This window comes from Muntiacus reevesi, chromosome 2 (assembly GCF_963930625.1).
Source record: "Muntiacus reevesi chromosome 2, mMunRee1.1, whole genome shotgun sequence".
NCBI classification, from domain to species: Eukaryota; Metazoa; Chordata; class Mammalia; order Artiodactyla; family Cervidae; genus Muntiacus; species Muntiacus reevesi.
This window is the reverse complement of record NC_089250.1, coordinates 95,539,143-95,555,423: the sequence shown is the minus strand read 5'-3', so window position 1 is coordinate 95,555,423 and position 16,281 is coordinate 95,539,143. Positions and strand designations below refer to the sequence as shown.

General features: G+C 36.6%; 1 protein-coding gene across 1 annotated transcript in view; it reads left to right on the top strand.

Annotated features, from left to right (window-relative positions):
- Nucleotides 1-16,281, top strand: part of ANK3 (ankyrin 3) — a 366,098-nt gene that overhangs the window by 298,418 nt on the left and 51,399 nt on the right. The window contains exons 29-36 of the mRNA XM_065922389.1: nucleotides 4,842-5,053; nucleotides 6,640-6,847; nucleotides 7,887-7,983; nucleotides 8,599-8,827; nucleotides 9,444-9,569; nucleotides 10,322-10,444; nucleotides 10,895-10,921; nucleotides 11,981-12,062. Coding sequence (XP_065778461.1) covers nucleotides 4,842-5,053; nucleotides 6,640-6,847; nucleotides 7,887-7,983; nucleotides 8,599-8,827; nucleotides 9,444-9,569; nucleotides 10,322-10,444; nucleotides 10,895-10,921; nucleotides 11,981-12,062 — 1,104 coding nt within the window. The remainder of the gene's footprint in view (nucleotides 1-4,841; nucleotides 5,054-6,639; nucleotides 6,848-7,886; nucleotides 7,984-8,598; nucleotides 8,828-9,443; nucleotides 9,570-10,321; nucleotides 10,445-10,894; nucleotides 10,922-11,980; nucleotides 12,063-16,281) is intronic.

The window sequence follows — 16,281 nt, the reverse complement described above, 5'->3', positions numbered from 1 at the left end:
CTGCATTTGTTTCCAGGGGCAAAATATCCGTCTCTACCTTGTTGCTGTTTTTCAGTCACTAAATCGTGTCCAACTCTTTGCATCCCGTGGACTGCAGCATGCCAGGCTTCCCTGTCCCTCACTATCTCCGAGTTTGTCCAAGATCATGTCCACTGAGTTGGTGATGCCATCCAAGCATCTCATCCTCTGCTGCCCTCTTCTCCTTTTGCCTTCAGTCTCTCCCACATCAGGGTCTTTTCCAGTGAGTCGACTCTTTGCATCAGGTGGCCGAAGTCTTGGAGCTTCAGCTTCAACATCAGTTCTGCCAATGAGTATTCAGGGTTGATTTCCTTTAGAATTGACTAGTTTGATCTCTGTGCTGTCCAAGCGACTCTAACTCCTCACAAATGTGCATGCACACACCCACAACAGTCAAAAACACAAACAGCTAAGAAGTACACATTATCACAAGTCCCCAGAAAGATGCCTTACTCCTTCCGGTTGGGTCCAGACTGATTGGAGTAAGCTTAATACTCACAGGGTACACACTTGTTACATTCCAGGTTAGGACATCTGTCTTGTTTGAAGGGTGTAATTTCATAGCAGAGTCCATGTAAATTGCTTGCACTATGTGGAATCCTAAGCCATTTCTAAAGGAGGACATAATCATAGCTTTGAAACTGAAGGAAAAAAGAATCTACTTAGCTGATGGTGATGAGTTGCACAGCAATTGAAACAAACTATCAGAACTTTCTCAGTTGGAGCAGACATTATGAACTCTGGGAATTCAGACTTTTTAAAATAAGCCAAATCATGGGAAAGGAAATATATCTGCTCTGAATGGAAACTTTTATTCTCTGTCAAGTGCTGAATAGGTGAAAACTTGCCCAGAATATTTTCCTGAACAAACTCTTTGATTCCCTCCTGTTTTTTCTATAGTAGGGCTTTTAAAATTATTATTATTATTTACCTTTGTTTTCTTTTTCTCCACTAGAGACTCAGAATTTAGGTTTTGATAGAGCAGAGGGGAAGGAGATGGTTAAAAAAACAAACACTGGACCAAGACTTCAGTTCTGTCTTTGATCTGGGTTGACCCTATTTCTCTCCTAGTTAACAGTTAACTTGGTAGTAGTTAATCTGTAAAATGAGAATATGTCACTGATCCAATTACCTAACCAGTTGTTTTACCTTTCTACACATTTCTGTGTAGAATAGCCATAATCTCAGCCCAGAGTCTAATAGAGGAGATGGACACGTTCTCAGTGGAGCAATGGTAGGCATGTACTGTAGGTGTCAGGGGAAGTGAAAGGAGGTTTCTGTGAGTAGCAAACAACAAAACAAAACCAGTCCCCTCCCCGAAGTATGGGGATCTCCCCTTTATTTTATAGCAATTAAAACCACCCCAGCATGTAAACCCGAAGGTAACACTCTCTTATTCCCCACCCTCTCCTCACTCCACCTCCAACTCCAGTTACCAGTACTAACAGCGTAGAAGGTTTCTTCTGCAAATTTCTCTTATGAAAGTATACCAACATAGATTATACTTTTCCTCTAGAAAGGATCATACTATGCATGTTGCTCAGCATCTTGTGTTTTTCCTCACTTTACACCTGCCAATCACTACCTGTCTGGCTCCCTCCTTCCCTCACAGCTCACCTCTAAGGTCACCTCCTTAGAGAGGTGTTTCCTGATCCTCCACCCACTAGACTGTAATCTCCCTGGGGCTGACTTTCGTTTGCTCTCTGGTGTACCCCTGGTGACTAGGCCAGTGCCCGCACACAGTGTGTCCTCAGTAAGTACTTGGTGGGTGGATGGATCCGAATGCTCCTATTCACTTGCTCTGGGAATGAGAGTGTGGATGAACTGACTTATCAAACAGTGCCCTTACTGATGCGCACATAGGCTCTTTCAGGCTTCAGTCATTCAAGCCATGCTGCTTTGCCTGTGCTTATAAAGAATGTCTTCCCTGGTGGCTCAGACGGTAAAGCGTCTGCCTATAATGTGAGAGACCTGGGTTCAATCCCTGGGTCGGAAAGATCTCCTGGAGAAGGAAATGGCAACCCACTCCAGCATTCTTGCCTGGAAAATCCCATGGATGGAGGAGCCTGGTAGGCTACAGTCCATGAGGTCGCAAAGAGTCGGACACGACTGAGCGACTTCACTTTCATTTCCACTTTATAAGAGAATGTCAGAAAATAGGGTTGTTGGGTCCAGGGATAGATGCGTTTTCATTTTGAATAGAAGATGCCCAATTACACTATCAAAAGATTACTGCTGTTCACACCCACCAGCAATGACTGAAAGCATCTGTTTTCCCCCAATTTTCTCTTGATATTATTGGTTTTTAATATTACCCGGAGGTGGGTGTAGCAGGAGGTTGAACTATGTTTGAATTGGTATTTCCATGTAAATTACCAAGATTGAATATTTTAATATGTTTATTGGCCGTTTTCTGTGAATCACCTGTTTATAACATTTTATCAGTTTGTGCTAGTTTCTCTGTCATTTTGTTAACAACTTGTAGCTGCCATTAGTATTGAGCATATTAGTTCTTCATTTGTTACGTGTGGCTATTACCTTTCCCAGCCTACCTTTTGTCATTCGTTTACTATTTTTGCCATAGAAAGCTTTACATTTTTATATAGTCAAACTGCCTTTTACAAGGAGCTTAGCTCAGTGCTCTGCTGTCACCTAGATGATTGGGATGGGAAGGCGGTCCACACGGGAGGAGGTATATGTATACTATAGCTGATTCGCTTTGTTGTGCAACAAAACTAACATAAAGTTAAAACTAACTAAAGCAAAAACTAACATAGAGTTGCAACTCTATCCCGATTAAAAGAAATTTTTTTAGGAAATAAATGTTATTTAAATTTTATAAAACTGCCTTTTAGGCCTCTGAGTGTCCATTTTTTTAAATGTATTTTTAATTGGAGGATAATCGCTTTACAATATTTTATTGGTTTCTGTCATATATCAATGAATATGATTCAGAAAATGAATTAGCCATAGGTATGAGTGTCCAGTTTTGAATATGAAAGTTTCTCCTATCCAAGGCTAAAAGATACTCTCTTGATTTTTTTTTTGGTGATATTTTAATTTTTAAGTAATTAAGTCTCTTATCCAAAGGGAATTTTTATTAACATATGGTAAGATATAGAGATTGAGCTTCGTTCTTCCAAATAGATTTTCAGTTATATCAACATCATCTTTTAAATAAACCATCTTTTCCTGACTGAATTAAAGTTTAAATATATGACTTTGATTTAAATATACTAAAAACATAATAGATATATAAAAGTAGATATATATGGACTTACATATATACTATATATGTGTATATGTGTGTGTGTGTATACACATATATGAAGGTAAATCTATTTCTTGATTCTATTTTGTCTCCCTGACCTACTTGTCTATTCTTATGTATTTCTTATACATATTTTATGTCTCTTTATGTAACTCTTTTATTGTGATATTTCTAAGTTTGCAAATTTTATAAATTTCCCCTTACAAATCTTTTCTAAAATACTTTTCTACTCTTCTTAGTCTCAAATATTATTTTGTATGTTGTTTGAAATCATTTATTTTCATTAAACCTATCAGAATTCTGCATAAAGTTGGGCTTTTGAAAGAAATCCAGTTGGCTTCACTGTAGGAAGTGGACTGGAGTGAGGGGAGGCGAGGACAGAGAGATGGTGGTATCAGTAACGTGGGTTTCCCAGGTGGCACTAAGGGATAAAGAATCCACCTACCAGTGCAGGAGATGCAAGAGACGCGAGTTCAATCCCTGGGTTGGGAAAATCTCCTGAAGTAGAAAATGGCAACCCACTCCAGTATTCTTGCCTGGAAAATTCCATGGGCAGAGGAACCCGGTGGGCTACAGTCCATGGAATCACAAAGAGTCAGAGAGCTGGTTGAAACAGGGTCTGAACCAAAGGGATGACAGGAGAGTACACCATTTCCAAAACAGAACCAACTGGACTTTGATCTTTGGATATGAAGTACAAAGGAAGGTCAGTCAAAGCTAGCAGACTGGAGGACTGGGCAAGGTGTAAAACAAAGTGTCTACCAGAGTCAGGACTACAGGGCAAGAAGCAGGTTTGCAGGTGGACGGAAGGGAAGAAGATGTGTCCACCTGTAGGTAAATTGAGCTTGATGGGTGAAGGCCATTGATGAGCAGACAGATAGTGGTGATGATACAGATAATTTGGGTAATTTAAAAATATTTTAGGGACGTCCCTGGCATTCCAGTGATTAAGAATCCACCTTCCAGTGTAGGACGTGTGGCTTCAGCCCCTAGTCAGGCAAAGATCCCACATACTTGCAGCCAAAAGAAGAAAACATAAAACAGAAGGAATATTGTAATGAATTCAATAAAGACTTGAAAAATAGTCCACATCAAAACAAATATTTAAAAATATTTTAAAGAGATTTTCAAATAAAGTTCCAGACTCTTTCACACATAGTGAGGTACTTACTTTCTTGTGAGGCCCTTCTATTTTATGACTCATTCTTTGGGCAGTTGAGGGCATTATTATAAATAATTACAGACTTAACGTATCTCTTCTTAAAGAGCAGAAATTTGTCCATTTGTGGCAAAAGGCCAGTTTTTGAAAATGTTTATTCCTCTTTAGTAGAGATATTTTTCTACAAATACTGTATGTGAATAGCTTTATAAAATATTTTTGCAAAGCTTAGTATTATTTTAGGGTCACTATAGTTTTCTCTATATCATAAAGCTCTGTTTTGACTACTGAATCTAAATAATTTTACCTGTCAGAATTACACATCAGTTTGTCTCAAGGTATTGTGTAGATAAGCTTATCCTCATGGCTTTTTCATTCATTTTTTCTTTTCAGAACTTGACAGCCTGGAGGAGTTAGGGAAAAAGCGCATCTGCAGGATTATCACTAAGGATTTCCCCCAGTATTTTGCAGTGGTTTCACGGATTAAGCAGGAAAGCAATCAGATTGGTCCTGAAGGTGGAATTCTGAGCAGTACCACTGTGCCGCTTGTCCAGGCTTCTTTCCCAGAGGGTGCTTTAACCAAAAGAATTCGAGTAGGCCTCCAGGTAATGTTCACAGAAAGTTTTCTCCTTGGTACACAGAGAGAGCGTGTGAGCATGTTCTGCTCTGAAAACTGCTGTCATGACTCAGCCTAATGATATATTGCTAACTGAAGCATTGGGCCATTGGGGGACTCATCAGTCTATTTTAAATAAAAAGTATAAAGTTAGCTAAGTGGCTTATCAAAATAGATACATATTTTAGGGGTTTTCTGTTAGATGTATCACTTGAAACATCTTTTTTTGTTTGTATGATTAAAAAAAAAAGATGAAAGATTTTTTTTTTAATCATAGATTATTGGTCTCAGTAATGTGGAGCAAAAAAGCACCAAAGAGCACATATACCATTAAAGAAACAAACCATATTTCACTTGGTTTATAATATGCCACATCACAAAAATCAGTAATAGTGAAACTTGCAAGCTTTCAAATTTTAGTTCAAGCAAATCATAAATGCTGGGTTTTATCCAACCAGTTGGAACCTGTTTTGGTTTGGAAAGCTCGCTGAAAATCTTGGCAAGAAAGGTCTTTCTTGCGTTTATTCATTTCTGTTAGAACCTAGCCAGAACCTAGCCAGAACTTTTTTTTTCTTACTGAATAAGGAAAATAACCTGAAATAACTTTGTTTTGTTACTTAATATGGTAATTAATAATTTGACTGAGAGTTCAGTAAACATTTGGAGCTAAAGAGACTACCTTATATTTCAGTAGTATGAAGTTCCTTTCAACCGTCTCCCCATATTGAATATTTTACCAAATAGCAAAGAAACAAAAAAAAGAAGAAATTAGGGTTGTTAGACTAGAATTGACATCCATTGAAATCTCATATGCCTTTTTGTTACTTAACTCTGGAAACATCCATTTTTACATGAGTATAAGTTGCCTTTGTAGTATTTTACTAAATTCCCTGCATAGATATAAAATATACTAGACTCAATGTCTGTTGTCCTTTGGATTAGACCGAGATGTTTCTCTGCTCTGAGATCTGATTCCCTCTCTCTTTCATGCCAGGCCTGTGTTCTGTTGGGGATATACTCGAGTTATTAGTTCCTCCTACAGTGTTGTATTTGATTCATTCTTCCTGAAACAGAAAGGATGAATAAGAGAGACTTTTTTTGCCCCATAAATTTTTAATAAGTTTTCTTTAAAATAACAAAAGTTCTGGGGGGTTATAGTCTCTTCCATTTCCAAATATCAATAAACATATTAAAATATGCTAAACTTCATTCAGTAAAACTACCATTAGAAAAACACGGACAATACCAAGTGTCCGCAAATACGCGGAACAACTAGACCACTCACACCTGCTGGTGAGAATTAGAAATGGTCCTGCAACCAGCATTTTGGAAAACAGTGTGGCAGCTCTGTTGTAATGGTTGTCATATGTGTATCTCAAATAGCAATTTGGCTCTTACTCTTAGATATATAACTACCAGAAATCCATACATATGGCCATACACAAGAATGTTAACAGCAGAAGTAAGACATTTTTTGGTGGTTGTTTTTGGTCTTTCCCTCCTCAACTAAAAAGTCAACTTTCTGATAAGAGAAAAATGTCCAACTTCATTTAAGGTCCTCTCTCTTGTCTCTAGGCCCAGCCTGTTCCAGATGAAATTGTGAAAAAGATCCTTGGAAACAAAGCAACATTTAGCCCAATTGTCACTGTGGAACCAAGAAGAAGGAAATTCCATAAGCCTATCACAATGACCATTCCAGTGCCCCCAGCCTCAGGAGAAGGTGTCTCCAATGGATACAAGGGAGATACCACACCCAATCTGCGCCTTCTCTGTAGCATTACAGGTTTGGTTAAGTTGTTGCTGTTCTTGCTGTTTTTGCCATAGCACTTGTAATGATTCTATACAAAGACAGAAAACCTTTAAATATCCCTACCAACATTATAAATAAAGTAGAAAAAAAAATACATTTTACTTGTCCGTCACCTCATCCCTATTACCCCTGTAATTATTTCTTGAAGATGCTGATAGCATGACCGTTAAAATTCAGTGATACCATTTTTCCTGCTTTTAAGTTTAGTGTTAGTAATAGTGCTTTTTAAAGGTGACTGAGGTATTACTGAATTTACTGGAGCATCTAGTAATCTCTCCGTGACTTAGGTTACTGACCTAGAAACACCCTGTAGGCTATAGGAAATTGGATGGACTCTGGCGAAAACAGGCTCCCACAGAGCACCAAGAGCAGGGAAGAGCCCAGTGAATACATAATTTTTTTTACCTACTCTGTTCACAAGTGTGATCCAAGAGACTAAACAGGTTTAGGTGATAGGCACTTTTTGTGATAAGCTCCCAGAATCCAGAGCTAATGCATCATCTGATTAACCTAAGATGATGTTTAACTTAAAGTTCAAAGTTAAGATAGGTTTTCTCATTTGTTTTTTTCTAAAGAATAATTTTAATGACTGGTTCCCCTTTTAGCCTGGAAAATTAAATGATTCAGGCAGTATAAAATGGACTCCCTCTTAACTTTCTGATAGTTCTTGCCATTGTTGTATTTTAAAAAATCATATTGTCTACCTGAAGCAACAGATCTTTACACTTGTAGATTGTAGCTTAAAATGAAGTTGTGTGCCCCAAGTTTAAGCCATTCATTAGTATCTAGACAAACAGAAAAGTTTTTTTTTCTAGTGTAATATTATCTTACAAGATCACTATAAGCTGGTAAAAGGAAAGTAGAGAGGAAAACCACCTTTAGTGCATGTCATTAATTGAAAGTGTTCAAGTTTTACAAGTTACTGGCTATATAGAAAGAACAGGGTGATGATAAAAATTTTACAAGGAGCATATCTATAATAAAGTCAATATATCTGCTGCTCTTCTCTCAGGGGGCACATCGCCTGCTCAGTGGGAAGACATCACAGGAACTACTCCTTTGACATTTATAAAGGATTGTGTCTCTTTTACAACCAATGTTTCAGCCAGGTATGGAAGTAGAGGCTTTCAAAAAGCACTAGGAATTGGTTTTTATTACCTTTTGGAAAGTAAAAAAATGTGCTTAATACCAGTATGATTATTCTTTAAAATGTTGATGGTAAAGTTGGGCCTAACTCCAGAAATTTTAAATTCACTTGGATGTCATATTATCCAGCCCTCACAGGAAGCTGTAAGATGGTAAACTTGCTTCTTCCAGTAGAAATTCTTAGCAATTCATAAAAACTAATAGGATTTCCTTTCTCTCCCATTTTCTACCATAAAATTCTTGTTCCTTCCAAGGTGAAGTAATAAATTCTTAAACAGGAGTAGAAAGGAAGGTTTATTATGGGTATGTATAAGATGGGAAGGAGAGTTTTATGGAAAGGAAAATAGTGGAAAAAATTCCTTAGCATTTTCTTAGCAAAATCATAACAATAATAAATGCAGGGTTTCTTTGTTTGATAAACACAGTAAACATCTTTGCTATTTGTTTAAATGAACAAGTAATGTTTTGGTTTAGTTCCTTTATATACTCTACTTTTTTTAAATGGTAAATTTTTTTAAGATTTGGTTTGAAATCTCATTTTTATACTTTCGTTACTGTTTTGTTTTTGTCTTCCTCAGATTTTGGCTTGCAGACTGCCATCAAGTTTTAGAAACTGTAGGGTTAGCCACACAGCTGTACAGAGAATTAATATGTGTTCCATATATGGCCAAGTTTGTTGTTTTTGCCAAAATGAATGATCCTGTAGAATCCTCTCTGCGATGTTTCTGCATGACAGATGATAAAGTGGATAAAACTTTAGAGCAGCAAGAGAATTTTGAGGAAGTTGCAAGAAGCAAAGATATTGAGGTACCTTGTTTTCAGCAAGTTCATTCTATTACATTCTCCAGATATGGAGTTTTCTTTTTTATTTTGAGGTCATAATGTAGCATGTAATATAAATTTCAAGTTCCTTGTTAATTTTAGTTTTTGTTTTAAAAGCTTGATACAGATTAACTCTTAAATAATTTTAAGTATCTTTGAGACTATTTTATTTGGTTAAAATGCACCACCAAGGAATCTAGGTCATGATCTCAATTTTCCTGTGTCTACCTGAGTTATTATCATAGTCACCATCTATACACATCACCATGATTTTCCACTTTTCAAACCAGTAATCAGATAAGTATCCAAGAGGCCAAAACAACTTTCAGACTCTATGGATAAGTGATTGATGTCAGGTACATTCTCAAGTATGTTTAACATTGGGAGAATAAGTCTATAATTCTGTCTTTTGCATGTCCATGTTACAGTTTCCAATCACAGTGAACCAATAATTATTTTTGTGGAAAATAGATGTAACTGCCCGATCAGAAGACAAATGTGACATCGAAACATGTCAATCTTAATGTTATATTGACTTAAAATCTCAGAACTCTCTCAATTTAAATTAACATTAAATTATGTATTTCTTTTACTCTAAAAGGTTCTTGAAGGAAAACCTATTTATGTTGATTGTTATGGAAACCTGGCCCCACTTACCAAAGGAGGACAGCAACTTGTTTTTAATTTTTATGCTTTCAAAGAAAATAGACTGCCATTTTCCATCAAGGTAAATCACCTTTAAGAGAGATTCTGTGGATTTTTTTTTAAATAATCTTAAAGATTAAAGAAGATTCTAATGATTTATTCTGTTTAAAATATCCCACCAAACTTCAATTCATAGGAATGAGATCAGATTTTTGTCCTAGTTCTATGTGAGTGTACTTCTGAGCTAGGAAAAACTGTAGAATTAGTAAAAAGAGTTTCTGCCTTTTAAACAGTTAAGTGATCATTTGTATTTAGACAAATGTTTGTAAGCCCAAGCAATCTAGAGCAATAACATGCATCATATCTGGAATGCTCAGTAATCAAATAATTGATGAAATCCAGATTGAGTATTCGTTTCATCTTTATTTCTGGTCGAGCCCAGGACATTCTGGAGAGACCGTCTTCCTCCTCAGAGAACCAAAAGATATAGGGCAATTGTTTTATTATTATTTGCTTCTTTTATTGTTGTTAAAACTGAGGCTTTGAAAAAAACTTATTGGATAGGAAGAAAATGAATACAACTCAGACTATTGGATTGTCAGGATGAGACAAGCCAATACAACATTCCTATGTTTAGACTATTGATTGGGCATTCTAAATCTTTCCAAGTTTAAATGTGACTACATTGGCTGACATGAGATTGATATCACCTTTTCCCTTTACTTTTCCTGCCTCTCAAAGGGTCCCATAAAACAAACATGCTTAACTCTTACACAGACAGGAATCCTCAGGAAAGTCTCTTTATGTAACTGTCAACTACCTTAATTCTTCTAGATTAGAGACACCAGCCAAGAGCCCTGTGGCCGTCTGTCTTTTCTGAAAGAACCAAAGACAACCAAAGGACTGCCTCAAACAGCTGTTTGCAACTTAAACATCACTCTGCCAGCACATAAAAAGGTATCTTTTAATACTGGTTTATTTTAACTTTCTTTCCCTGGTCTTGAAGAAGTAGGCCCTTGGTGTGCAATTAAGGAATGCTTTGTAACATGATTAAAGCTCTTGAAACTCAAGTTGTATTAGTCTCTTTGTGTAGATTGACTAAGTCTTGTGACTGTTGTGTCAAATTCTTATGGTTTGTATAATGGAGTCCTCTGTTTATTGCTTCTGCTTCTGCTGGTAGTTCATAGATTTTTTTTTTTTTTTTTTGCTTTCAAATAATGTCACATATTAATTTGCCATGGATGTGTAGCTCTTGATATTTTTTGTTGGCTTCTTTTGGTTTACTTTGCTTTCTAAAGCAGCTTGCATTTTGTGCTCCCTATTCAGTCCTTTTCATATCCTGATATTCTTTTCCCTGCTGTCCATTATAATATTCCTTGTCTCTGCAATGCATCTTGGGACCAAAAGGAGACAGAGTCAGATCAAGATGATGAGGTAATATGAACACTTCTGCTTTTACTCTGTCAGAGATAGACTAGAAACAGAATCTGTATAAAAGAAGGTGCAGAGGGCTGAAGTGTGGGAAACGTGCTATATTTTTGCAGATCTTAGCTTAAATGAGGTAAAGGATACATTTTTTTTTTAAAGAATAATTTACTCTTCCACATATACAGAAGAGTACTTCAGTACATTTAACAAAATTAAAATCTGGCCAATGACTTAAGAGAAAATGAAGTTTTTTAGTTTAGCATTTTTAAATGTGATAGACTGGCATGTATAAATATACATTTGTGTGTATTTTCACCTAGTATCTACTGTATAACTTTTAAATCAAAGATGGTGATAATATGACATTTTATATGTCTTATGTACTATAAAATATGTGCTCAATGGCTATTGATAAATATTTGATATTCTATTAAAAGACATTTATCTTGACCATTTTTTAAGAGTATAATTGTTCAATTAAGTTTCATAAGTTATCTCCTAACATTTCTCCAAGTTATATGATCATTGGATTTTTAAAACTCACACCTCAGTAATATTAAATAGAATCAGCAGCTTTAAGATTCAGTAACATTATTTCAATAAAGCCATTAACCTGTTTGTAATCTCCTCATCTACGTTTTATGCCCGTGAACATACAGAAACAATAGCAGTAATCGGAATGGTAAACTTTGTGGTCCTTTTTCCTTGAATGTACTCACAAAGAGTGAGTGTACATCTTGATGTATGTGCTTTCAATATGAACACATTTGGGAGAATTTATTGCTCCGCATCAGAAGTCTCTGTAACGCTCGTCTTTTATTTGTAGCTCCCTGTAGTCTGCTGTGTTGGTGCTCCTATATTTTGCTAAGTGATAGTTATTTGGCTAAGACATTGGGGTGGGGCTGTAGAATCACAGTAGGGAACTAACATTTCCCTAAGAAAATCTGTTAAGAAGAAAAATAAGGATAAACAAGATATCGACATGCCATTGTACAAAATGTCTCAAAATGATGAAAATGTCACAAGGAACTGGAACACAATCATTCTCTCCTTTTTCTTTTCCAGACCGAGAAAGCGGATAGACGACAGAGTTTTGCATCGTTAGCTTTACGTAAGCGCTACAGCTACTTGACTGAGCCTGGAATGAGTGAGTTTCCTAACACATTTACTAATCTACGTGGATTTTTATAAGAAGAGACATTTTTTCTATACAAACAGAATTTTGATATCATGTGAAAGAAAACTCAGTGGCAAAAGAACACTACCTACAGGAAAATTTTATCATGAGCTCTAAGTAATATTTTGTACATAGTTGGAGATATAAGGTACAAAAAGCCCCAGATCATAGCTTTAAAAGTTTTTTTAAGCCATTAGCTTTTTTTTTTTTTCCCCCAGAATAGAAACATCTATCACTTGACTTTGAAAACCCTGATTTCACTTTGGTTGCTAACTATGTTAGGAGATAATACTATACCAAGATTGGTTTAAGTCCATGCTAAAAAGAGAAAACATTTTCATACTTGTTGGATAGTATAAAAGATGATAAAGTAACTCTGGTCATTATTTCATTTGTCTTAATGTTAGGTAGGTCATTCTAGCTTAGTTCTGATTCTTTTTTTCCCAGTTGGAAGGAGTTAGATTTTCCTACCTTCCTGAGGTAGCATTTGTTTACTGATTTCTACTTCCTCCCACTCTTCCTCCCTCCCTCCCTCTGCTCTTTATTAAATATCAACTCTAAGGTTGGGCTTTACTAGACCAGTTAAACCCTTTTCTTCTCTCAGTAAATGTTTTGGTTCACTGTTAACTAGCTTGCAAGTACCAAGGCTTAGATTCATCCAGTTGTATTCATTCTTTTTCTCCCTTTGTCTTCCCTCCCCTCTCCTTCCCTCTGCCTTATGGTTATCACCTCCAATGATCACGGCCTTCATGATAAGCCTCTCCACCAACAGGAACTAAGAGTATGTTTGACTGATGTGGCATGGTGCCACTTTAACGATCAGAGGAGGATTTATGCAAACATTATTTTTAAATTAGTGAATCATTTCTGGCTGCTTCCCATTACTCACACTTACTTGAGTTCAAGGAGGATTGGAAATTTACCAGTAAGAACCACAACTGTTTTTTCCCATCTTTCCTGAATTCTTGTTTCTGTGGGCCAACATAACATATTAAATATGCAGCAGGTAACTACTCCACTACTTCATTCAGGTGGTCTTACCATAATCTTTTGGAATCTATCCCCTGGAGAGCTCTTACATTCAGACACAAAACAGGGAGCATAAGAGAAAGGAAACCCAACCACACTCATGAATGTTCTTCCAGATCTCTTTTTTTCTCTAGTATAACTATCTAAATCTTTCCAAAACCATAAGGGCTGAGATTAACTCTCATTACTATAAAGCAGGGTGTTTAACTAGATGTATGTATAAATTTCCTGGATAGAAGTTTTCCTTGAGATACTACTTTGCCTTAAAGCTAGGGCTTTCGTGGCATGGCTGTTTGGGACTCCCAGGCCACATCCTTAAGCTCTGGACAGGCTCCTATCTGATTTTTTTGTGCCCTAAGGTGTTTATTTGGGGAATATATGAGTTGTAAGGTCAGGTGCATGTACTAACATCAATTGAATTTTTCCCACTTCTGAAATGGCAGCTACTTTTCAGTTAGCTTCATGAAGGTATATGTAGTTTGTCTTCCTTGACTTTTGATAGAAGGAAGAGGGCTCTCGTCTCTGTTTTATGAGAGGGAGCATAATGGTAGACAGAAGAATGGGAAGGAGTAAGAAAGGACTAAAAGAAAAACTAGGGAAATGTTATGACCCCTAAACTGGTGTTAGAAGAGAAAGTGAACGCAACTTTTTCCATAGTTTCCTATTCTTTCCACCTACCCAAACCACCCAACCTCTTAAAAAAAAAAAAGATTCTGGTGTAATTCAGTGCTTGACATCCAGAATTCCCTTTGTTATAAGTGAAGAGTGAAAGTCGCTCAGTTGTGTCCAACTCTTGGGACCCCCTGCCAGGCTGTTCTGTCCATGGAATTCTCCAGGCCAGAATACTGGAGTGGGTAGCCGTTTCCTTCTCTAGGGGATCTTCCCAACCCAGGGGTTGAACCCAGGTCTCCCACATTGTAGGCAGATTCTTTACCATCTGAGCCACCAGGGAAGGCCTTTGTTATAAAGGGTATCACAAAATATGTATCATTAAAGCATGAAATATGTAACTAATCAGTAAATTGGCTGCTTTGTGCAAAGCATAAAACCATAGATGTGGTTCCGAAGACTTCTCTGCTTAGTGGAGCCAGACTTGAGTGGTAAAACAGAGATGCTCTGCCAGTTTCTGGTAGTTATAAAAATAAGTCCTTCCTTAAGACATTGAACTGAGCCCAAATCACTGAGTTGAAGGAATCCCTAAACCTTCCATTTGCAGTGTGGTGTTCCCACAAGAATTAAACAATATAATATTGAGCATTATGACCAGGAGGGGTAATGAATGGGTGAGTTTTTCCTTAGTTCTTCCACTTCTCTTTAGAATAATATGTAAGCCTAGAAAAGGATATGTTCTGAATGTTTGAATTTAAATGTACACTAGGAATGAAAATCTTCACCCCTGTGGGAGTAGCTGCTAATCCAGGGACTGGATTGTAGCAATGGCACGAGCACAGCATGAAGAGGAGCGTAAAGATGAAGCAGAGTCTCATTTCCTCTTCGAGTTTCACTCTTATTCTGAAACAGTGCTTCTGGGAGCAAGACTGTACTCAACTTTGACATAGAACTTAACCCTTGGCAGGCATTCCAAACCTCTGTGACCAGCTTGGTTTGTGTCTTAGAACTGTAGAAATAGAGAGGACTCGGTGTGTGCTTGCAATCCCCCAGCGAGTATGTGGACTTCATCTGTATGTTTCTTGTCCCATTGCCAGAAGATGCTGGTATTAAATCCATCTTTCCTAGTGGTAGGTCTGCCTCATGGCTTCTCCAGTGTTTGGGGTGTCCATGAGTCCCATGAATATTCTGGGAAGACACCAGAATTGGCCCCTCTGTTACTGATTAAACATATATACAGATATATTCTGTATCCCACTGTAGATACTTAAATCTGGGGTGTTAAAAATATGACTGTGCTTTTTAAATTTCCCCCATGATACCTTTTGAGAATTAGAAATATAATGGATTCTGAAAAATATCTGAGATAAACTATGTGCTTTTTGTCCATAATAAAGACAAACCAGACGTGGATACATTCTGTTGCAGAGGGATTTTTTTCATATGCAGTATTAAATGTTTTCATAAAAATCTCAAAAGGTACCAAGACTTCACATCTCATGGAAAAAGTGTACTCTTCTTTCTAAATGCTCTTGTGAAAGTATTTTTAAAGTCTGCACATTGTGCATAATATGGCATAAAAACTGTATTACTTCTTTGGCTCGTTTGCCATGATATATCACGCATGAGAAAATGTTTTCAGTTGCTTTGCTTGCTTATGGTAACCATGAACCATATTTCTGGTTTTTTTCCCCCTTTGTGTGTGTGTGTGTGTACACATGCATTCTAAAATCATTTCATATTATGTTTCTTTTTTTTCTTCACCAAAAGGAATATACTGCATGGAAAAGATCAATGCAAACATTCCTTTTCTTTGTTTTTTTTTCTTTTAAAATTCTGACTCAGAAAATTTCTTGCTCTTATTGGCTTTTTATGGGTGTGAAGCATAACCGAATTGTGCATGGAAGATGCAAATTTAAAATCCAGTGGCTTCACAGTTTGCACATCAGTTGCCTGTCACTTAAAAGTTATTTTGGATTCTGCATGAAATAGGCTTGAGTGGTTTTCTAAAATAAGAGTTTTAGACATTTAATGTATAGCTATGCACATTGATATGGCTCTGAGTAGGTGGCATCTGTATCACTGAGAGGTTCAAGGAGAGGGAACATTAGAAATTACTGAAATGAGAGTTATATGGTTGTGCAGAACAAATATGTACCTATACAGGCAAAACAGAAAGGCTACTGATATTTCAAAACCAGCACATAAGAAAGTCAATAGGAAGTAAGCGAACAGTTTTCCATTGTGGTTATTTTTCTCATTATTAATTCTTTCCTCATGTTTTTTATTTTTCATTGTTGGCCTATTGGTTGCAATGTGCTTTTCTGTCTTTCATTTCACATTGCTCTGTGTTTTATTTACTTTTATTTTTAACCTTGGATTAGTTGAGTCTATAGAAATTTTTTTTCCCTCTTAATTGTTCCTTTTGCCTCTTCCATTCTGAATCATGCAAACAATTGTACTTGCTTTTGTAATATTTCAAAGTTTACTGACCAATTTTTTTCTCTGGTCTCTCTGTTTCTCAACCATTTTTGTTGATTTTTGTGTTTGA